Raw genomic sequence first — 24,480 nt, forward strand, 5'->3', positions numbered from 1 at the left:
GCAGTACATGCACTGACTATAATTTACAAACAAGTACTGCAGGAAAGACTACAATGCTGCGATACTGACAGTACAAACACATTTTACCTTTAAAGTCAGTATTCCTTTACCTTGTGGCTATGTCGACGGAATCCACATCATTACCATAGATGAGAGGGTTAAACTCTGTTGAAGGTGTGGATGCGGGATCATCCCTGGGCCTCCCCTGGGGCAGTGGCATGTCTTGGCCTTCGTGGAACTTCTCCAGGTTAAGAATGGGTTGCGTATTAAGGCTCATGCTAGCCAGTGCCTAAAATGGTAGTGTAGAAGACAAAAGTTAACAAAAATTGTACTTAACAGCTGTTTATATTACAGTACTATCTAAATGGAGATGGATTCCTGTTTTGACTTTTTAATGACAAACATACCACAAATACAAACAGAACAGTTGAAGCAAAGTGCAACTTTCCAGGTGTGCCTTACCATGCAGTGAGCTGATAATCAGAACACACAGACCTAGAAGACTGCATCACTAACCACATTCACTCAGAGCAAGGTGATTCATAGGTTCACAGGTAGGTACTAGGCTATTGGCCCTAGGGCCTATATAAGCCTAGCCAAAAAAGTACCCAGGCTTTTGCCACCCAAGAAAATTAGGAGAGGGTCACGGAAAATCAAACTGCCTCATCACTATCAAGGAACAAATAACAGTAAAGATAAAAATAGGGAATGGCTGCAACCTTATGACCTGGATTTGAATATCATCACCTTCAATTTGCATGCTTTATGGAAAAATCTAAATCCAGAATTGTTTAGTGCTAATTTACCTCCACTGCACAGTGGCACAGCCGGTAGTATTGTCACCTCACAGCACGAGGTTCTCCAGTTCAATTCTCAGTTGGGGGTGCCTTCTGTGTGAAGTCTGCATATCTTTCCTGTGTTTTTGCAGATTTTCTCCAGATGTACTGGTTTCTTCCCACATTCCAAACACATGCAGTAGGGGGAATGGACACACTAAATTGGCTAGAAGTGTACCTGTGGGGCAAATGTGTGTATGCTACAGAAGAACTGCTGTGGCAGGGCTAGCCAGCAAGCAATGTGAACACTGGCTCTAGATGATTATCACTGTTGATGTGACACACCAACCCCATGTGTAAAACTGGGGGAAAATGGGTTTTGAATGTATGAATGGATGGTATAAAGATGGAAATATTTATGCCTGCTTAACAAAAGTGATAACATGAAAGCTGTCCAAGAACATATAGTTATTTATGAGCAGGACAATGTTCAGGAAGAAAAACTATTGCAATGTTTCAAACTAAGCTATACTAAACTAAAATGTGCTATATGTAGCTAAGAAAATGTAAAGTATATTCCCTATAGTTACATGATGGTTAAAATGCTAACAATATAACATGTTGTTTAAAAAGAAAAGCTGTAAACATGGTGTTCCCACAATCACTACCTCCATTATCATGCAGCTGAACAAACGTTACCTAAATCTACTCTCGAGACATGTCCTGAAAATGGACTACAATCTAATGGGTCTCACCTGGTTAAACAATAAGGAACAGACTAAAATAAAAAATGGCCCATGCAGAATGTCAGAAATGCAGAAGAATGATGCACAGAAAAGGAGGCACTGGTAGAGTGAGGCAAACGGGACAATCGCAGTGGGCACAGAGTTAAGAGGCACAACTGGCAGATGTCGACTGTTCTTCAGTGTATTAGGAGCATTCAGGTATAAATGTCAGTACTGCATTTACAGTCACAACTGAAGTGCTTTAACCAAATATCTGTGGCATAAACTGCAGCACCTACTTGCTACAAATGCAGCAAGTAGTTTGCTACCTATTTTCTTGGTGTGTATCTGTGTTCCTTAAGTCCAAAGGGAGGACCTTTTCGTATGACAGGATGCACAAGATCAGGGGATGGCACTAGTTACCAGAATAGCTAGCTACACCTCTGGAGAGAAAACCCAGAAGAGTTGATTGTACTCCACACAATAAAATAAACCTACCATGGGATTATGACTTGTCAATCAACTCTCAGCCTTGAGAGTCTGCCATCAAAAATGCAGACTGCAAAAGACATCATTGTGGAAAATGCACTTATGGGATACAAAAAATGGGGAACTATGTCAACTGCACAAGGGAAATGAATAGGTCAACAGGGGTATATGAGCATGATGGCCAATATTCATGAATCCCATGCATATATTTAGTCAATGTATAACATTCATGTATTTAATTTATCAAGTCTTTAACTTAGTAACATCCTGTTTGAGGGGTGAAAGGGAAACTCTGGTACTTTGCAGTGATACGCTCCAAGCCACCAAGCCATGGAGGTATGATGGATAGAGGCTACAGGAGTTAAAGCTGATTACTACCTTAGATACATACATGTACACACACATATATATATATATATATATATATATATATATATATATCTATTCCTCCCATGCTACAAAAACATGCATCTGACGCATTTCTCCCTGGGTATCCCCTGAAAATTGGCTTTGTTCCAACTCGGACTTCTTTCCCAGTAAACAAATGTTATATATGTCACTTATTGCTGTGCTGGCACTGCTCGTCTTTGAAAGCTGCAATTTCCGAAACAGTAATTGAAACTGGTCAGTTATGATCAGTGTTCTACCCAATAAACAAATGTACAAGATAAAATAAAAGCATCTTTATTAAATCAGTTAAAAAGCTGGAGCTCTTTTACGAATATATTTCCAAATCCCTCACAAAACAAATTCAGCATTTTTTCCTGCTTTTATACAACCTTCACTTTGCTCATCATTAATGCTTCTTAATGTTTGTTCTTACTAAAACACTGGCTAAAACATCTTCCATGTCAGGTTTCTGAGCTTCTTAATCTATGACTGACTAATTCTGTACTCTCTAGAAATATCATTAAATTTTTGAGATTTACAAAGCTTTCCTAAATTTACATTTTTCAAATTCTTTCCATCGTTCTTCAATTTGGGAGAAATTCTGAGTGCAAATCTGATTATGGATTGGGCTCTACTAATGAAACATGTATTAACTGCCAGTTCTCTTTGTAAACTCATTTACATGCAATTTATGCTTATTCACAATTCTTATATTACCCAACCATGTTAGCTACATAGCACACTGCTGAAAATGTTGTGCTCATCTATATCATGATTCAGATAAAATGCATCTCTTTGGGAACTGCAAACTTGTTAAGCTATTTGAAATTTTATGAATGACAAAAACTAAATCACTTATTACATACAAATATTAACTACATTCAGATTAATCTTCAATAGTACAAATTTCTTCTGGAAGCATATGGGTACCCAACTTTTGAAGAAAATAGATTTCCTTCTGATTTTGGTGCTTAACACAAAACATTATAACTTCCTCCTGGTGCAATTTACAAGAAATTGTTGTCAACTACTATCGGAGTTAATCTAAACATTCATAAAAAAGTTAAAACTTAACAGTTAAATTGTTTAAAGTCTAGAAAGAATTTTGGTCAGTACTGTTATTAATACAATCCTGACTGCAAGTTACTTTTTTCTCTATTTTTAATGACATTTACCAAAGTCTACAAGTTAATGGAAGCCTTCTTTAAATAAAAAAAAATTTATATCACTCATACATTTAAATGTCTTTACTCATGTTTTAAGAAACGCATGTTGACATTCTATTAAGATGTTTTCACACAGCTGTGTTAAGCTATGATTTTATTCTTCATCAGAACAAAAAAAAAAGCAAAAATTCTAGAAATCAGGCACACTGACTTTACAGCCCACCTCCCTCCTCTCATCTACCTTGCAACTCCACTTTCACAAATATTTAGAAAACAGTTGTTTCAAGTTAAAGCAATGACTCATGCTGCTACAATGTTATCATACCAGACACCACTTTATTTTCTTCTTTCTCCAATACACTTGATCATCAAACCTCCCCAATACTAAGCTATCTCATTTACCCCTCCCCCAACAAGTGGGAGCCCTACAGTTCATTTGTTTTTTTCTGAAGTGAACGCCAAGGACTAGCAGAGGTGCCGTCATCTATAGATATCAGGGTTATCTGCTTTGCCTCAAGTTCATCAATACAAATGTCCACCAATGCTGAAGGGGGTCATTGAGAGACGCATCTTGGGGTTTTGTCAGCAAATTCCACAAGTGACATAACCTCTCAGATGGCCATGTCTCCCATGCAAGCAAAGGGCCTCTAAGTGATCCCCATTCTCCACCTGGGCTTATAAATATTGCACTCTAGACAAGCACAGCAGTTCCCAACTTGGGGGGAGGGGCAGGCCCTGTCTTAATTACTCCTATTCCTACCCCTCAACAGCTCTTCTAGCACTGGGGCAACCACTTGAACCCATGACATTTATGTTGTAGACAGGGTTTTTATTTTTCTGTGTCAGGAAGCTGTCAGATACCGCATTCATTATGAGAGTAGGTGAGGACCAGAATTTCCTCCTAGCCTACCCAATGCTTATTGGAAACCTGCATGTTCTACTTATCTAGAAGCTAAACCCCCTATCCTAGTCCTCATATGGGATGCCTTGTAGATGTACCATGTCATCATTACAGGGGCACTACCCATGTGTTTTTAAGCTCTAGTTGTATGCAAGATTCTGCAATTTTCTCAAAGTCTGTTAAAGTGCTTGGTTTACCTTGAACATACAATGCTTAACTTGTAATAGGCCTCTGGTCTTTCCCTTCCATAACCCACTGACAGAATTACTCAAGAGTGCTGGGTTCAAACATGTAAACAATGTTTACATCCGAACTGGCAGTATCTTCAAGTGGCCTGAAATTTGGTGCATTTCTACTCTTTTGTATGCTTAGCTTTGCTCATCTGCAGTGTATTGGAATCTCTCTTCATTGACCAATGAATACATTTTCCATCACACTTGATCAGAAAAATACCTTGTGCACTTTAATGGTTGAAAGCTGACCGTAAGGATTAGTCCATACAATTTGCTAACAAATGAGTAAATAAAAATAAAACCCTAAACTCTTCCAATCTCCATGAAAAGATTTTTTTGTCATTAATGACAGCACTTCACAAAATGCCTAAACAGTCTTGCTAATGAAACTATGGCCTAACTGTAGACCCACTCTGATGACACAAAACACACTAAAATATCCAATTTGACATGAATTCTTCAGTGTACACTAACATATAAAGGGTTCAGAGTTCATACTCTTTGGGCCACAGGAAAACAGGAGGTGACTCAATATTGAAGAGTTTAAAGAGGAGTACTTGTACTAATTAAGAAGTTTAAATTTGGCTCCCAGGCATTCTGTTTTATGGATCGACATTTAGATTACTGAGGCCAAGGAGTTCAACAATGAAAGCCACAGTACTTGGACTGGTCTACTGGATAAAAAAGAAATCTAAATTTTCCAAAATTCTCTGCTAAGGACAGAAAATGTATGGGAACTTGTTCCTAGTCTACCTCCATCAGCGTATGTATGTATGCATGCCTACATTCATATATAAATTACACACCCACACTAACAATTTATTTACCTCCCATAATGCAGGATCTTTATTATCCGTAGTCAGTCTATTTTAAATGCTGAGAATGATCACAGTTAGGTGAACATGACTTAGAAAATTATTTGAAGTGCTCGAACTCCTTCTGTACTTCCCATCATGTATGTCCTTTGTTTTGTCAGATCATGTTTGTTGCCTAAACCCTAGAGAATGAACCAAGGAGGAGTTAGAGAATCAACGGGAAAGGACAGGTTTCAAAAGTAGGTCGAGTAAGTCCATTCAGATAAAAAGTGTGACAATTTGGAAGGGATGGGTGTGGGGGGGGGGGGCATTGAAGTGAATGGACCACAGATATAGATCCTGCATTATGCTAGTTACATAATGTGCGTCTTGCATCATTCCATCTATCCACTTCAAATTTAGGGACAGGCTCACAAGCTACCTGTCTTCCTGGGTGGAATCTTGGCAGGATACCCTTGTGGGTGGAAGCTCCAAAGCAGGATGTATATCTGGAAATACTGAGTTTATAATGTTTACATAAAGTGTTCAATGCAGTTGCTGTTGCAGAAATATCAATTCTAGAATTCCTGAAGAAGGCTATAGAAGTTACTGTGAAACTTTTTTTTTTTTCTCAAAAAATTTTTTTATTAATTATATGAATAGCAAGACAATTAAAAGATTATACATAACAAGAAGGCATAAATGAACATATAACAATTCATCTAGCGATAACAACCTTCATGAGATTTTGATAAGTTATTTAGAAATAAAACATACACCATATGTACACTATATACAAGTTAGGCAACCTGAGAGAAAAAAAAAAAAAAATATTTAACATTAACTATTTAATATGTTTAGAACCTTTTCTAACACAACCTTTCTAATAGCTTTTTTTTTGGACTTCCACCTAAGTATCTTTGAGCATCAATAAATTTAAAAGCCATTTTCTGGAAAGTAACCCATTTTAATTTAGAACGATCAATCCAATTTTGTATTATATAAATTTTTAGTAATGAGCAAATAAAAATGATAACATGAATATCAACTTTTGAAAGATGAATCAATGGAATATGTAGAATAGCAAATTCCCACGTCAACGTGGATTTTTGATATCCCATTTTCTGCAGTCTGACTTTCAAAGATGTCCACAATCTGTGAGAAAAATGACAATACCATAGAATATGAAGGAGGTCTGCTTGGGGATGAGAACAGCATGAACACGAAGAAGACTTATTTGGGTTAAATTTGTTTAATTTGATTGGGGTAAAGTAGGCATCATTATTAATCATCAATTCTGTGTATGCTAATTTTTTAAAAGGGATAAATTCCTTAGTGTGTCTAATAGTCAGGACTTTCTGAGATTCTGACAATTGGAAATTATAATTCAACCAAACATTAGATAAAAGACAGTTGTGGTCCATCATTAAAGAATTAATTAATTTATATGAGTTTGAGAGCATTTTATCAGATGATGAAAGTATTTTGATAATCGTGTTAAGGTTTTTCAATTGTGAGTCTATGGGGACCAGAGATACAAATTTGTTTTTAATTATTGCTCTTAGTTGTGTAAGAATTGGTGAGTAATTCCAGTTTACTTTCAATAACTTACGCCAGTCAGATAAAGGCAAGTCAAGATATTTCAAAACATCTCCTACTTTTAGATTTTTAATTAAAGGATAGTTTGTTAAGTTCAAAAGTTTATTGTCCAATAATATATTTGGGTTTAGATGAATTGGCTGAACATGGTGCGAGATCTTTTCCAGTTTACACATTTTGAGTAAGGTTTGGAAATCTCTAATCTTTTGTTTAAATACTGTAGATATATTTTTAATAAATAAACTATCCAGAGAGATAAAGGGAATAGCTTCAGAATTTAAATTATTAGAAATGACATAATTATACCATAATTTTATCCATAAAGAGTGATTTGGATAAGAAGTGTTATTGAATTTAGAGATAGTAAGAAGTTTATTGGATGAGACAATCAAATAATAGAGATAAAGATTAGGTAAACCCAAACCTCCCTTGTCCTTCGAAAATGCCAATCTAGAATAGGAAATTCTAACAGATTTAGGGAACCATATGAATTTTGCCAAAGCTTTATTTATAGACTCAAAAAAATTTTTTGAAATTATCTGATCAGATGATGAGAATTGGTAAAGAAATTTAGGCAGAATATTCATTTTAATAATGGCCACCCTTGAAAGAAATGAAAGGTTTAGATGCTTCCATCTGTCCATATCGGACAATATAGAGTTCCATAATTTATTAATATTATTTTGAAAGGAAGATTTATTATTGTGTTCTAAATTGATTCCTAAATATTTTATATTATAAGTAAACTGAAAATGATCGTCTGGAAACAAAAAAGATTTGTGTGCTAAATGATTTAAGGGAAAAATATGAGTTTTTGTAGAATTTAAAAGATAGTTGGAAACCAAAGAAAAATAATCAATAGAATTCATTATTTTTCTGTAATCAGATAATAGAGTTTGAAAGTAGATTACTAAATCATCCGCAAAAGCAGAGAAATGAATATTAGTATTAAGAATTCTATGAATGTTATGAAAAGTATTTTGAGTAATAAACAATAGCAAAGGTTCTAAGTAAATGTTGAAAAGAAAAGGGGACAATGGACAACCCTGTCTTGTTCCTTTAGTGATCTTTATCAGAGCAGAAAATTGACCATTAATGTATAGTCTAGTAAACATATTCTTGTATAAAACTTTTAAAAAATTTATAAAGAATAAGGGAATATTAAAACATAACATAGTTTGAAATAGAAAGTTCCAACATACTCTGTCAAAGGCATTTGATGCATCTATAATCAAAGCATATATAGGGTTTGGATTTTTCTTAATGAGATGAAGTATAGTCTCTAAAGATAGAGTATTATCCCAAGCATGTCTCTGAGACATAAAACCTGATTGATCTGACGAGATAATTGAGGGTAAAATCCGTTTCAATCTGTTAGCCAGAATAGATGACAGAATCTTAATATCCACGTTAATTAAAGAAATGGGTCTATAATTTACTGGGTCAGATTTATCTTTATTATTTTTAGAATTAGAATGGTTTTGATGTGTTCCAATGAATATCTGAGATATCATTAACTCTTATATGATTGTAAACTTTAAATAGAAAGGGAAGAACTACCAATTTGAAAGTTTTGAAAAATTCTGGAGTAAAACCATCAGGTCCCGGAGATTTACCCAATTTAAGATTATCTATTGAATCCGAGATTTCTTGTACCGATATAGGGGTAGAAAGTAGTTTTGGCTGATTATCATTAAGTTTAGGGAACTGCAAAGAGTCTAAAAAGAGTTTTGAGTGATTATCTTTAACAGAATTAGAAGAACCTGAATATAACTCAGTGTAGAGAGAGGTGAAAAGTTGAATAATCTCTTCATCAGTATTATATAATCTGTTATTATAAGATAAAGATGTAATATTTGGATTTCTGAAGTTAACTTTAATAATTCTCGCTAACAATTTAGATGGAACCTGGGCCCACTCTGAATATGAAGCAAGTAGCTTTTGTTCAGCTAAGGAGAGGTTATTTTGGTGAAGCAGAATTAAATCTTTCTGACAATCAAAAATTTGTTTTTCTAAAGTAGCATCATAGTTCAGACTAAGATGATTTTCCAACGAAGAAATTCTTGATTTTAAGAATTCCTCTTTCTTAAAGTATTGTTTTTGAAAAAGCAGCTTTACTAATAAATAAACCTCTTAATCTTGCTTTACATGCAGCCCATTGTATGTCATAAGGAATGTCTGATGATTCAAGACTATTCACCATTTCATTTAGGATTTCTGAAGCTTGTTTGCAAATATCTTCATTTGACAATAAGTTATTATTTAAGGTCCACTTATTAAACATAGTTTTATTTTTGATATTGGGTTTTATGTTCAATTTTAGTGAAATTCTTGAGTGATCCGAAAAGAATCTGGGTTCTGTAGTAAAGTCCACAATATATTTTGAAATATAATCTGAAATTAGAAAGAAGTCTAATCTGGACCACGAATGATAGCACTTAGAATAATAAGTATATATATCATTCTTGTTTATATTTTTAACAGTGCGGAGGGATCTATTAAATTATATTCTGTCATCAAATCATTTATAGCCAGAGTAGATTGAAGATTATAGGTGACAGTGGAGCGAACGATCAATTACAGGGTTTATAACTGCATTCCAGTCACCACCCACTATAATATGATGATCCTTATAGGATGCAAGAATATTGTAAATTTTAAAATGAACAAATGTTGTGAATTACATGGGCCATATAGATTTAAAATTAATAAGGGTTTGTCCAAACCAGCAATAGAAGCGGTAAATAAGCACCACCTCCCTCATCATCAAATTTCTCATCAATAATATTCCCAATGAATTTTTGTTTAATGATTATAGCTACACCTCTGGAGTTAGATGAGTCACCTGAAGCTATAATCTTTTGATCCATTTTTAACTCTTTATTCCAATCAATACGTGAAATATGGGTCTCTTGAATAAAACAAATGTTAGCCTGTGATTTAAAGATCATATGAAATAATAGTGACTTTTTCGCTTTATCTTGAATGCCTCTAACATTCCAAGAATCTAAAATTATGTCAACAGGCATATTCTACAAGTATAATCATTATTGATGCTATAAAAGTGAACTCAAGGTGCAAATCCAACACAACATTAAAAGAAGAAAAAAAATAAAAGAAAAAACAGTCTTAAGTATTCAAGCAAGTCATCAAATAACATTTGTTGAAAAAAAAAGAAAAAAGTTTTTTTAAGAACCATGAAATGTATAATAACCTTTATCCTAACCCTAGTGCCTACCCACCAATCCCCCTGTGATAAAGGAAGAGCGGAAGAACATGAAAAAAACATTGTAATTATAGATAATAATAACCTCAAGTTAGAATACAAATTACTCAAAGGAAGCCTAACATAACATAAAGTCCGAGTAATACTACTAAAATATATACAAAATTAACTAATTTCAAGACGTCCAACATGCTTAATCCCTACTTCTAATACTAATCTAAAGCTCCTATCCTTAAATTGAAATTTATAGTGATTAAATGTATTTCCTCAAGTATTTCAAGAGAAAGAGAAACAAGTAAATAATAAATAAATCACACTCTGCTTAACTAGAACACTCTATCATAAGAAGTAATACAATTAAAACTGAAAGATATGTAAGATAACATATATAAGTATAACAAAACCAACTGGTAACATTATAATATAAGTAAATAAGCATAGCATTACTGAACTAAAGATAATAGTCATGCACTATCTACTGAACCTTCTTTAGTACTTTAGTGATAATTTCATTAATCAACATGACCATTAGTATGATAAAAGCACTAATACCTGTAGAATGAGTATTTAGTTATAGTTCAAATAAAGCAAAAACAACTACCAAGCAACCATATCTCAAAATGAAAAACAATTCAGTCTGGAGATGCATCTATTAACTAGATAATAATAGTACAGGAACTATTCAAAATGAAATATTATAAGCTGTAAGGTTTTAACACTAGTTAATATACATGAATAAAGTATAATTATATTATTAAATAGTAACTTAAACAGCATCATATATATTGGACTGAATGTACAACAATGTGCATACATATAATTTTAAATCTACTTTTGAATATTTTACTAAGGACTCTGTTAGGTTATATAGCCATACTATTCTTCTAAGCTATAGATGTAACATAGCAAAACAGCATGAAAAGACAAGGCTTTTAAAGTAAACATTTTGAAAATCTAATTAAAACAGAAACAAGCAAGCTAAATGCAGTAAATCTAAGGGCTTAAATATATACATGTAGATTCAGCTAATCATATTAAAGATAGTTATTTCAAACCTTTCAAATAAGTAAAGGCTTTCTTAAACATAAACTACTAATCATAAATATCACATCCAGCCTCTGAGAAGAGAGAGAGCAGAGAATAGAAAGAACATGAAACTTTCATATGAACAGGTATACTTTGTAACATTTGTCAAATTAAACACTTCAGTACAATATAAAATATTGTATGAAAAAATATTCTGAATAGGAAAATATGTTCATTTCTTTACACATCCTTTAGAATTTTAATATATAAAACTAACCTGTTCATTTGTTTCCAGAAACATTTTCACTCTGCTTTATGAAAGTAGCAGCTTGCTTTGAAGTCATGCAGACACACTAAAAGTCACTGAATATATTATGTGACATGAATCTGTTTAAATTTAAAAAGCAACCTTCATTTATGAAGAGAAAACACTTTAAATAATAGCCAGATCTATTAAAAAGTTAGTGCTATTGAATACTTGTTGAAAACAAGCAGACTTGTGTATTTGAAACCGTCCTTCTTTCCTCACAAATGATGACATCACCATCCATCTCAGAGAGACTGTAGTGTGCATGTTCATGCAGAGCATCAGCTGGAACTCTGAGGGGAAGATTTTCTTGCTAGAATGTTGAGATGGAATGTTTTTCCCTCCAAAAATCATTTAGCTTACACAGAAGGCTGTAACTCCAAAGCTTGTAGTAAAATTAACATATTATCTATTTACACAGCAAGCATATGTGAGAGAAAGAGAAAAAGTAAATACAGGAATTTAAATGCTTCTATTAATCCACACAAATCTAACAAGCATATATCCTGTCACTGCACACTGTCACACCAAATCCATCATGTGTAAATTACATGACAAGTTCTTAAGGTAATATAATTATGTCACACCAGAATTACAAATCATGTAACACAAATACTGTCAGATTAAAGAAAAGAAAAGATCAAACCTTATTGTAGTTCTTTAACAGTAGAATATTAAGATACAGTGTCAGGAAGCTTTTTAAATGTTTTAAGAAAAATGTCTTTTGCATCTTTAGGATCTGAACATACAAATCTTTTGTCATTAGCTGTGAAAGACAAGGTATTAGGATATGCCATTCGAAATCTAATCCCTCTTTTTATCAAGTCAGCACACTAGGGGGCTAGTTTTTGTCTATTTAATTTGATCTGTGCAGGAAGATCTTGGGAAAATGATAGTTTGTGAGACTTCCATATGAATTGTTTCTTTGTTTTAGCAGTTTCTAGGATCTGGAAAGTGTCTTGAAAGTTTAGTAACTTAGTATAAATTAACCTTGGTGTGGAAGAATCTTGCTTTATGCAGTGCTCTGTGTGCTCTCTCTACAATTATAGATTTTGAAGAAGCTTCACAATTTAACAGTGTTTCAAAGATATTTTTAGTCACAGATAACAAGTTTTTTATTGTCATAAGATTCAGGTAAACCACGAATAATGATGTTATTTATTCGACTCCTGGCTTCCAGATCCAATATTTTAGCTTGTAAATCTGAAACAGTTTTATCTCTAGATTTAAAGTCACTTTCCAATAAGTCTGTTTTAACCTCCAAAGCTAAGATTTTATTTTCAATAGTAACAATACTATCGTTTATTTGCTTTAAAGATTTACTAAAGTCTGTAAACTGTTCTGAAAAGTTTTGTATAGCACTTTGGATTGGTTTTAATGCTATTTTTAGTTCTTCTAAAAGGAAATTTGAGCCATTTAAATCTTTATTACTTACATTAAAAGTTTCTGTAGGTTGTCTAGATGATTTCAGTCTTTTGAACCTGAATCTTTTCAGGAGAGAGCATTGAAGTATATTTGGCCTTTGTAGGCTGAGTCTCCATGGAGTCAGATTTTGTAGCCATGCCCAGAAATGGAATGCAGTTAACAGGATACCAGGAACCAGGAACAGACTGGAGCAGTAGGAGTCCCAGCAGCAGAGAGACCAAGAATGTTCTGAGGTAAAATAAATCCCAGGATAATAATTCCAGAAGAAAAAATAATCCAAATGCGTAGAAAAAGATTTATAAAATCTTTTAGTATAAAAATTTGAGGAAAAAGGTTGATGTAAAGTTGTAAAAAAAAAAGTTAAATAGCTGTGAGGAGCTCAGAGAGTAAGGACTAGACTAGTCGGCAGCCATCTTGGAATCCAAGTTACTGTGAAACTAGTGGAATGAATCTGGTTTTGATAATAAGATTTTAGTTCTGGAGTGATAAATTAATGTTATACAATCTGAAACCAGGTGAACAAGATTATTTTACAGATTTTGATTGACAGCTTAGAGGTGCATAACACACAAAGTTAAGTGTCCTTTCTGATAGCTTTGGTCCAGTGTATGTAGAAACAAATGTCTGACAATTTCGAAGGTGTGAAGCAAATATGCCTCCTTGCTGGGAGTAGCTAGTGAAAAATACAAGAATGGTTTGGTTAAGTGAGAACTCTGAGGCAGCCTTAAGTATGAAAGATGGATTTATTTTGAGTGATGCTCTCTCCTTGTGAAAGATCACATATGGAGATGAGGAGTACAGGGCATGCAATCTCAGAATTCCTTTCAACAGAAATGACAGGTACCACAAACAATGTTTTCCATGAGAGAAACTTCAGGTTGGCAGAAGCAAGCTCCAAAGGGGAGTGCACTAAAGCCTTTAGCACTATGTTGAGGTCCAACAGGGGGCATGTCATCGTTAATTGGGGGGGGGGGCACAGATGAGATAAAGTTTATTTAAAAAAAAATATGCAGATCATCTCAGCTTGCAGAGAAGAATATGGAAAACCTCTGTAAAAACTTGATAGTGTAACTAACAGGAACTTAATGATACAGTAAGTTGATCCACAGTTAAACATGGATGATAGGACATGTAGACTCATGGGGATAGAAGCAAAGAAAGGATCTAGGCCCTGAAGAGAAATCCAAATATAAAACAACTTCCATTTGCACTTGTAGATTTATATTCCTTCTGTGAAGCTGACAAAACCTGGACAACTTTGCGATCAGGCTGGGTCCACTGCTATCACTGTTGCTAGAGAAACCATGTGGCTAGTCTGAGGGAGCAAATCTCAGATGGAAGCTTGCTGCCTGGGTGGGACAAAAGATCAGGCTATAGATAGATCCAGAACCAGGGCTGTATATTATGGTGAGTCTGTAGCAAAGGGAACCAAATTTGTCTAGGCCAAAATTAAGTTACAAGGATAAATGAAGCCTTGCGCAGGGACTTTCTAGAAAAATTTCATAATGGAGTCCATGTTGGCTATTGACAGACGACAGTATTCCCCTGGGACTGTATTCATCCCTTCAGAGGGTGGAAGCAGATGCTGAATTTGGTGTTGGCAGGGAATGCAAACAGTCTGCAGCAAAGCTAAGCTTAAGCAGAAAAATAGTGTGTGTGTGTGTGTGTGTGTGTGTGTGTGTGTGTGTGTGTGTGTATGCACTACTGGTGATCTGAGGGACCACTTGAGAGGCACCAAATACATATTACTACAAGAAAGCCTTGCAAAGGCATCACCCACTGCCACACTTTCTTGGGTTCCTGATACACAGGGTAAGACATGGTCCCTTCCTGCTTGTTGATACACCAGACTACTACATCATACCATGAGATAGGAAGTCCTGCAAATGCCTTCATCTCCAGAATATTTATTTGAAGACTGGCCTTTAGGTCAGACCATGTGTCCTAGACCATTCCCCTAAAGAAATGACCCACAGCCACCATAAGATGAGGCGTCTGTGTGTCATTCTGGTCCTGAGTATTAGTAGTAGTAACAAGTGTCTTCCCACTGGAGATGCAGAAGCCCGTTATCAACCAAATTACATGCTTCCTGCTGATCAATAGAGACAAACTGGGGTGTTGATGATGATGTCCACCACCTGGGACCACTGTATACAGTGTCCACTGATGAACTTTCCTGTGGAAACACATGCGGTACTAGAAGTACAGGTGTTGCCACAGGCACCACGACTTCAAAAATGAGATTGGTAGGACATAAGTCATTGGTAGGATACATGTCAATACTGTGATTCTTAATGAAGAAAGCCTTTCTTCTAGCAGTCTGACAATGCATGGTCTTGTAAGCAAACAGCTTTTAATCATATGCCTAAGGAAAGACACAAGTGAAGTTAGTTAACTCTGTGTGCAAGAATGGACTTCCTTTATTGCAGATGCTAGGAGCCAATTGAATAGGTATGTGAATATGTAGATTTCTTGAGTTCTAGGCACTCCAGGTTGTGGATGTCCTAAGGTGGATTGGTACAGCCACTGTAGCCACATTTTTTGAAGCTCTTATCCATTCTAAGAGCACTGACAACTAATAAAACACAATGGCAATATTTAGCAAAAGACTAATCTAGAAAGGATTGCAAATAAAAAAAAGAAGTTATGACTTACCATAATGTTCTGTGTTGTTGATCTTCATCCATTCATCACTGATGGGAATCTTTTCCGTTCTCGGAATCGTGCCGGCCATATATCAAGCTCACGCCAGCCAAAAACTCCCAAGCTAAGCTTTTACTCATGATACTCTTCTCCCTGCTACCTCAGACTGAGTTTGCCCTTTTATAAGTAAAGCAGAGGCAGTTTCTGCACAAGTGCCCTAAGACAGTACTTGGACCCAAAGTATCCCCCAGGAGCCTTTGGAGGGGGATGGAAGGTGGGACGTGATGAATAGACTAAGATCAACAACACAGATGGAACGTTATAGCAAGAAATAACTTCTTTATCTGATGTTGTTAATCTTCATCCTATACATCACTGATGGGACAGAGTCCCCAGCTACCTTTGTTCCCTGGGTGGCCCTCATGGAAGAATATTCCTGAGCATCATAGAGCCGAAGGACGCTCTACCCCTGGAGACCAGATCCAGTTTGTAATGAGTAATAAAGGTTCGAGGAGAAGCCCATGTTGCTGCCACACAAATGTCGTCCATAGATGCTCTAGAATAAAAGGCTACAGATGTTGCCATTGACCTGGTAGAGTGGGCTCTGATTTTCTGTGGTATAGGCTTTTTCTCACGATGATAAATGTAAAGTGTGCAATCTCTAAGCCATTTAGATAAGGTCACTTTAGAAACAGAATTTCTCATTTTAGGGCCAGAAAAGGAAATGAATAGTTGTTCTGATTTACACATTGTCTTAGTCCTGTCCAGGTAAAATCTCAATTGTCTATGTAAATTCAAATAACGCAAACAGTATTCCCCTTTGTTAGTAAAATTCAGGAAAAATACTGGGAGGTCAATAGTTTGATGGAGAAATCCGAAACGACTTTGGGGAGAAAGGTAGGGTTTGACAGGAGTGATGCTCTGTCCTTATGAAAGATGAGATAGGGCTGATCAATGCATACAGCGTGGAGCTCTGTAATACATCTAAGCTGATGTGATGGCAACTAGAAAAACTGACTTCCATGATAAGAATTTGATGTCACATTTTACTGCAGGCTCGAAGGGGGGTTGAGTCAAAGACTGAAGAACTAAAGTGAGGTTTCCATGGTTCAATGGGTTGTTTCACAGGAGATCTGATGCGAGAGACTCTCTTCAGAAAGGTTTTACATAAACAGTGAGTAATCAGGGGAGAGTTTCCAAAACCGTTATGAAAGTTTGAAATAGCAGTTAGATGAACTCTTATGTTAGGGGCTGCAACTCCATTTTTGAAAAAAATTTGATAAATAGTGAAGGACTACAGTAACTGGAACCGAAAAAGGATCTAGATTTCTTTTCTTAGATCAAACAGAGAATCTCTTCCATTTGTCTAGATAGAGTTTTCTGGTGGATGGCTTGCGGGAGGCCAGAACAATATCACGTACTGGAGAAGAAAGGTTGTCCTGTCTGGTGATTAATCTAAGTGGAGAAACCAAGCTGTCCGCTTCAGACTGGTGAGGTTTGGATGACTCAACCTCCAGGTGTGAGAAATCAGGTCTGAAGATGGAGCCAGAATCCATGGTTGGTATAACAGGTGAGGCCAGAGGAAGGGTAACCATACTTGTTGAGGCAAATAAGGGGCTATGAGGATCACTTTGCTTTGCAACTGAAGTGCTTTCTTCAAAAATTGGGATATCAAGAGGAATGGGGGGGTAGGCGTACAGAATTCCTGTGGGCCAATCGTGGATCAGAGCATCCCTGCGGGGGGAATTGGGGCAAAGCAGCTGCTGCATTTGTGGTTTGACAAAGAGGTGAATAGGTCTCAGCAAGGCTGGCCACAGCACCTGAAAATTTTTGCCTCTGTGCTGGGGTTGAGGGACCATTCATGAGGCAGGAGAATACATCTGCTCAGCTTGTGTGCAATCACGCTGGAATCCCCCGGGATATGCGTTACTATCAGAAAGTGGTTGGAAGTTATCGCCTACTGCCAAATTCTCATGATCTCTTGACATAAGGGGTAAGACTTAGTTCCTCCTTGTTTGATATACCAGACTACCGACATGTTGTCTGAATTGCGATTGTCCCAGAAAGAAGAACGGATTGGAATGCTTGCAATACTAAGAGAAATGCCCTCAGTTCTAGAACACTGATATGCAAGTTGGCCTCTGTTGTGGACCATGTGCTTTGGACTATCGTACCCAGTAAATGCCCCCCCCCCCACCCTATCAGGGAAGCATCCGTGGTCACAGTGGCCTTGGGTTGAGATGGGTGGAAAGGGCAGTTCCAAAGTTCTGTCTCTGGCCTCATCCACCAAAGCAGGTCCAGCTTGCAATGACTGGTTTTTAGTACTTGAAAACAGAGGGGATGACGATGTGGAAACCATTGAGATAACAGAAGCCACTGAAGTATCCTCAAATGAAGTTCTGCGAGAGGCACTATTGGTATAGCAGCTGCCATGGATCTTAGGAGTTGAGTGCTGAGGCTTTAGTATCACCTGGAGCTGAAGTCTCAGTCTTTGTAATCTTTGATGTGGGAGAGATACTAAACAGGAGCAGATGTCAAAAACTGCTCCTATGAACTCTTTGGACTGGGATGAAGTAGTATTGGATTTCTCCCAATTTATCGTTATTCCCAGTAGTTTCACGAGAGAAAGAGTGCATCTCAAGGCTGTTACCAATTGATGCTTGGTGGGGGTGGTAAGGAGCCAATTGTCCAAATATGTAAACACCCGGAATCCTTGCAGCCTCAAGTGAGCTGCGACTATGGCCATGCACTTGGTGAACACTCTGATGGCTGTAGAGAGTCCAAATGGCAGAGTGAGAAACTGGCAGTGATTGGCTCCTAGCCGAAAGCGAAGTAGTCTCCGGGAGCATTTGTCCACTCTGATGTGGTAACACGTATCCTGGAGATCATGGAGCACATCCAATCACCGTTTCCCAGGAATGGGAGAATGGACTGAACCGTGACCATCCGGAATTTCACAGATTTGTTTAAATTGCTGAGATCCAAAACTGGTCTCCAGTCCCCTGTCTTTTTTTAGCACCAAAAAGAACCTTGAGTAGAATCTGGATCCACACTGGTCTGGTGGGACTGTCTGGATGACTCTTGACACAGCTTTTTTATTGGTATAGCTGCTTCTTCCCTTTGACTAGGTGGATCGGAAGTCATGTAGGAGGTTTTGGGTAAACATTGAGGGGAATGGTGTAGCCTCTGGTGATAATCTTCTGCACCCAACAGTTGAACATTATAGGCTGCCAGGCAGCATGGTGCAGACAAACATATCCCGACTGCTTCCAGAGGAAAACAATTGGGCCCCTCTTCAGGAGCACTGGTAGGGCTGTCCAGAGTAAGAATCTCTGGGACACTGGTTATGCGGGCCCCCTCTGCCTCAGTATGGGCGTCTTCTGGAAGAGTTACCCCCTCTGCCCCTGGGGGTATACTCGCCATGTGCATCACGAAAAGGACCCTGAGATTTTTTGTGCCACAACTTTACACTCCTTTGGTTCCTGGAGAAGCAGCACTGCGGAGGGGAGAAGTGTACACCTATGGCAGTTGAAGCTTCTTCCCTGTTCGGCCCTAAAGTGAAGGACACTCTAGCCAGGTGTGAAAAGGATGCCAGTTGATGCTGTGGTGGTGGTGGTAGCCACGAAAAAGGAACTCTCCGAAGAGAGTCAGACTGTTCACCCACCCAAAAGGGAGTACCGGGTGGTGGACATATTGGGGAAAGAGTTCCACAGAGTTCAGACATTAAATCTCTCTGGAGTCTCGTAAAATGTTCCAAATGGTTCAAGGACCTCATAGAAATGTTCGATGATGCAAACACTCACTTCCCCAATATGTTCATCGCCTGGGACTCTCTTTTGGGTGGGTGAACAGCCTGACTCTCTTCGGAGAGTTCCTTTTTCATGGCCACCACCAACACCACCACAGCATCAACTGGTAAACCCTTGGACCAATGAGGGCTCTTCCTAGGGATCATCTCCACCGAATCAGGATTCTTCAAGCGTGCTGCACCATGAGTTGAACTAACTCGTTTGCAGGCGGAGTCACCCAAGAGGTAGACGGTCGGGCATGGAAAGCCTGCAGAAAGACTGACTCCTCAGTCACCTCTCTGTTTTAACATTTCAAGGATGTCTCCGAAGGAGACATCATCAGGAGGTGACCATGGTGACTCTTCCCCTTCATTGTAGTCCATATCCTCAGTCAGAGACTCCTCATGGGAGTCTATGTGCTTCCTCTTGCACTTCTTCCGGGGGGTCTCCTCAGTGGTGGCTTCTGAGGACTCAGAAGGGGCGCCCTGCAATAGGGTCTTCTGTGACTCTTGTGCCAGATGTCCTGGTGCGGTGCCTTGTGTCAGCTGCAGCTCAGGTGGAAGGGGTTTCTGGGGGTCTGACATCAGAGGAATGCTTCCTGAAGCAAGTGTTCCCTCCATCGCCCGGAAAGTGGGTCCGCCTGAAGAGGGATGGGATCCAAGAACAGAGAAAGACAACCTCGAAACCAGGGTCACAGCCTGCTCTGCCAAACCTGCCCCTGAGGAGAGAGCCTCAAGAAGAATCGGAGCCAAGAGAACCCCCCAGCACCGTAGATGGAACCGTATATGCTGTTGGAACCATACTTGGCACCGGACAGCCTGCAACCCAATCCTGAACTTGAGTAAGGTTAATTTCTGATGATACCGAAGACCAAAGATCCGGTCCTGAGGCCATAGTGAGGCCCACTACTGGCACCGAAACAGAGAGTTCCAAGAAGGACATCATTGCTAGAGACCAAAGGAAGAGAGTAGGATGAAGTCCTTGGAGAGAGAGTCCCAGGTCCGGCAAGTGGATGGGTCTTGGATGAAGTGGGAATCCCCCTAGCTGTCAGGAGCTGTTCAAGAAGATGCACCACATCAAGTTCTGAAAGGCTCTTGGTAGATCTAGTCGATACCCTTGACAGGGAGTCTGGACACTCTAGGAAGGGACTACATATCTGACCTAGAAAGGGATCCACCGACGGGGAGTATCGGGTCCATGTGCTGATGTCCAATGGCGCCACTGTCTCTCATTTGGAGACCGGGAGCAATGAGGTTAGTATTGGAGTGATCGGTACCATAGATGGAGTCTGTGCCGAAAAGAGTTGGTACTGTGGAATGCAATGATGGCTCAGACAATAGAGGATTTTAAGTTATAGGAACCAAAGATGTGCTCTGAGCTCTAGCGGCACTCAGTGCCGAAGAAGAGGAAGCAGCATCAAATGTCAGCACTGTGGACAACAACAGTGCCAAAACGGGCACCGAAAGCAGTATAACAGTTGACGGAACCAGTGATGGTGCCATGGCAATAGGCCTAAGTTCCAGAGACATTTTAGGTATTTTTGACTTAGGCTTACCCGGGTCACCAGAGGGTGAAGAGGGTACAGAATGTGGTCTTTTCCTGTCTTTTCTGGGAGGGAGGAATCCTCCATCACAGAAACAGCCTCTGAAAAGGGAATCTTTAGGAGGCCCTTCAGGATGAACTTGTTTTTCCATTCATTACCGTGCGCTGACTGGAACCTTTACAAATAGAAGATGGGAGCTGCACTGAGAGATGAGGTACCCAGAAACAATAGACACAATCATGTAAGTCACTGTTAGGCATTTTCCTACTACAAATATGACATTGTTTGAAACCAGAAATAACTTTATTACCGTAAAGGTAGGAGAGAGAAAGTAAGAAATACCAGCAATGGTTATTAAAGAAATACCCCAAGGGGTAGGAAGAAAGGCCATACCACCAATGGTACCAAGCCTACCAACAGGTATTAAGAAAAGGGTTAAAGGTTTAGCAGTAAAGCTTGAACAGTCAGGGTATGTAGAAAGGGTAGAGAGCAAAAGAATAAAGCACTCACTAAAGAACAAATGGCAATCAAATATAGTTGAACTTAGCTTGAGAGCTGGCTTGAACGCTGCTTTACAGTGATGCGGCAAATGAGACTTGCTGTAACAAGGAGAAGGGTATCACGGGTAAAAGCTTAGCTCAACAGTTTTTGGCTGGCACGAGCATATCATCTGGCCGGCACGGTTCCAAGGACGGAACCGATTCCAATCAGTGATGAATGGGATGAAGATTAACATCAGATTATATATACACTGGTTTATGTCAGATAGTTGAGTTTTCAAAAACTTCACCCATATGGTCAAGACCAGATGTTTGAGTTTCCAAAAAAGCAAATGAAACTCTATATATATAATATATAATATATATATATATATATATATATATATATATATACATATATACATATATATATATATATATATATATATATATATATACATATATATATATATATATATATATATATACACATACCAACACTGAGACCGCACTACAGTGGGGATAAAAGGGTATAATTCCCTGATCCCTACCGTTCAGTGATCTCCATACAAATGCTTTGCGCTTCCGGAAAGTTGAACATATGGACATGACCATATGAAGTTCTAGTTTCCGAAAATCACTGATGATGAAATTTCTCCAGAAAGTCTCTGTGCAAGGTATTCTTGTAGAATGTGAACTCTTCTTTAGAATTATTGTTATTTTACATGTTTATATATTTTTTTGACAACTAATAAGGCTCCGTCTGGTATTAGAAATGTATCTCCAAATAACCTGTACTTAAGGAGGAGATGAGGATGTGGATTTTATTTCCGGAGATGATGTACAAACCTTGTCCGACTGAAGTGTTTTGGTCTGTTAATTTCTTTCCAATTAACTAATTTGTGATTTGTGTTAAATGTTTGTTATTTTTTGGCCATACGGTTTTATCATGTGGCTACACGAGTGGTAAGCTATTTAAACATCAACATCTGATGTGTCCAAATATACAGCAAAGAAGTTCCTGTGTGGGCAAAATGGTTTTGCATTCAGCGTTGGTGCGATTCCTTGTTTAATAAAGATAGCTACTGCTTGCTGTACTATTTTTGGATACATATACTTGACTGAAAAGTAGAAGCTTGAGCGCTCCATGAGAAGATCAGTAACAGAATAAGATCTACTTAACGGTAATCATTCCCAACAATGAAAATGAATGGACAGGACATTCTAAGATGCATACATTCTGACACACATACATACAGATGCAAACACAGATGGAAAACCTATGCTTAGCAACTTATCATTTGGCGATCCAGTTAAGAAAATAAAGAAGACATACCAGACCATGATTTCCAGAAGGAAGGATAGAGACACACACACACACACACACACACACACACACACACACACACACACACACACACACACACACACACACACACACACACACACACACACACACACACACACACACACACACACACCCCTGGATATACACCTACAATTATGTCTGAAGTTAACTGAGTTGGTTCTGAACACAAGCAGACTCTTATTCCACACATTGTGGAAGGCACAGTTTATGGCAGCTCTAATGCTGATATTTATTGTTCATATCAAGTACTCAGTATGATGTGAGCTGCAGGAAGATTGCAAAGGCTTTCTGGGCAAATGTAACAGCATTTATTTATTTGATGGTTAAGTCCTTCCCTTTATTCTGTTATCCTAGGTGCTCTGGTCTTAAAGTGCACTGAAGTATGTCCCCCAGTTGAGGTCTGTGGTATCTGTAGTTAGAGTTAAAGTAGGAATGAGAGCCCTGAAGAGCAACACCTGAATCTGGGCAAATTGCTGGATCTACCCTGAGGTCTCCTCTCTGATGAGAAAAAAAGGAACTTGGTCTCTAATGGATGAGCATGCTGGCACCATCTGTTTCTTAGTGTATCACTGCAGTTTTGTCACGTACAGGTGAGCTAGGTAAACTATTATGACAGACAATGTTATGAAGCCACAATAATGAGCAAATCCATGGTACTAACCTTTGGTTGCAGAATTCTATGAAAACACAAAAGTCAATAGGTCACCCTTGACATAGGAGATGGAGGTACTGCACAGGACAGTGTCCACATACGACTCCAGGAAAATTAGTTTCTGTATGAGAAGCATGACTTTTTGTGGACCATGCTCTCTAGGCTGATAAAGCAAAGCAGGGTGAAGTCAGACATATTATAAAGGCTCTGTGAGCAAGGGTAAGTAGGTAAACTGGAAGTGACTCTCCCAACCCCACTGTGACCATTAGCTGTTTTTGTCAATTCAAACATGAAGATAGGCATCCTTCATGTCCAGTACCACCAGAAGAAGCACTAGCAATAAGTTTTGAGGGTCAGCATTCTGAATTTTGGAAATTGTTTATACAGAAGAGATCTAAAATGATCTCCATTGATCATCTTTCCTTGGGACTGGAAAGAGTCTTGATTAAAAGTGTTGTCCTTCCTCTTCCAGGAGAACCTTTTCTATAACCCCTGATTGAATCATGCCTCAAATGACTTCAGACATGGCCATTTGGTCCATGGGGACTGGTGGAATACCTCAACTTCTGATCATCTTAGAATTGCAATTTATATTCTTTTCTGATTATATTTAACACCAACAGATCTTATTTACACTCACTTTCTAATGAACAAGAAACTCCCTCCAGCTTTTTTTAAAGATATTAAAATGACAAGCAGCAGTACTAGGTTAGGATTGGATAGGTCATGGAATGGGAGAGGCATCTTCTCTAAGTCGTGGCCTCTTCTTTTGGGTGTTTGAAATAGGAGGATGCGGTACTTATCTTTGGGTGCAACTTGACATTCCTTCTTAAAATTTCAACTTCTTCCTTTTGCCAGGTGTAACACTGTCCTGTTAAGGGTGATTTCTGCAAGTCTTTGCTGGGAAGCTCCAACTGTACCTTGAAATGTGGGTCTGAAAAAGTTGCCA

At 38.0% G+C, this 24,480-nt stretch overlaps 1 protein-coding gene across 1 annotated transcript in view; it reads right to left on the reverse strand.

Annotated features, from left to right (window-relative positions):
• Positions 1-24,480, reverse strand: part of MADD (MAP kinase activating death domain) — a 2,427,721-nt gene that overhangs the window by 1,559,492 nt on the left and 843,749 nt on the right. Inside the window, exon 9 of the mRNA XM_044082094.1 lies at positions 111-289. Within this exon, the coding sequence (XP_043938029.1) occupies positions 111-289 (179 nt within the window). The remainder of the gene's footprint in view (positions 1-110; positions 290-24,480) is intronic.

This window comes from Protopterus annectens, chromosome 9.part0 (genome assembly GCF_019279795.1).
Source record: "Protopterus annectens isolate FY-2018-M chromosome 9.part0, PAN1.0, whole genome shotgun sequence".
In the NCBI taxonomy this organism is placed as follows: domain Eukaryota; kingdom Metazoa; phylum Chordata; order Ceratodontiformes; family Protopteridae; genus Protopterus; species Protopterus annectens.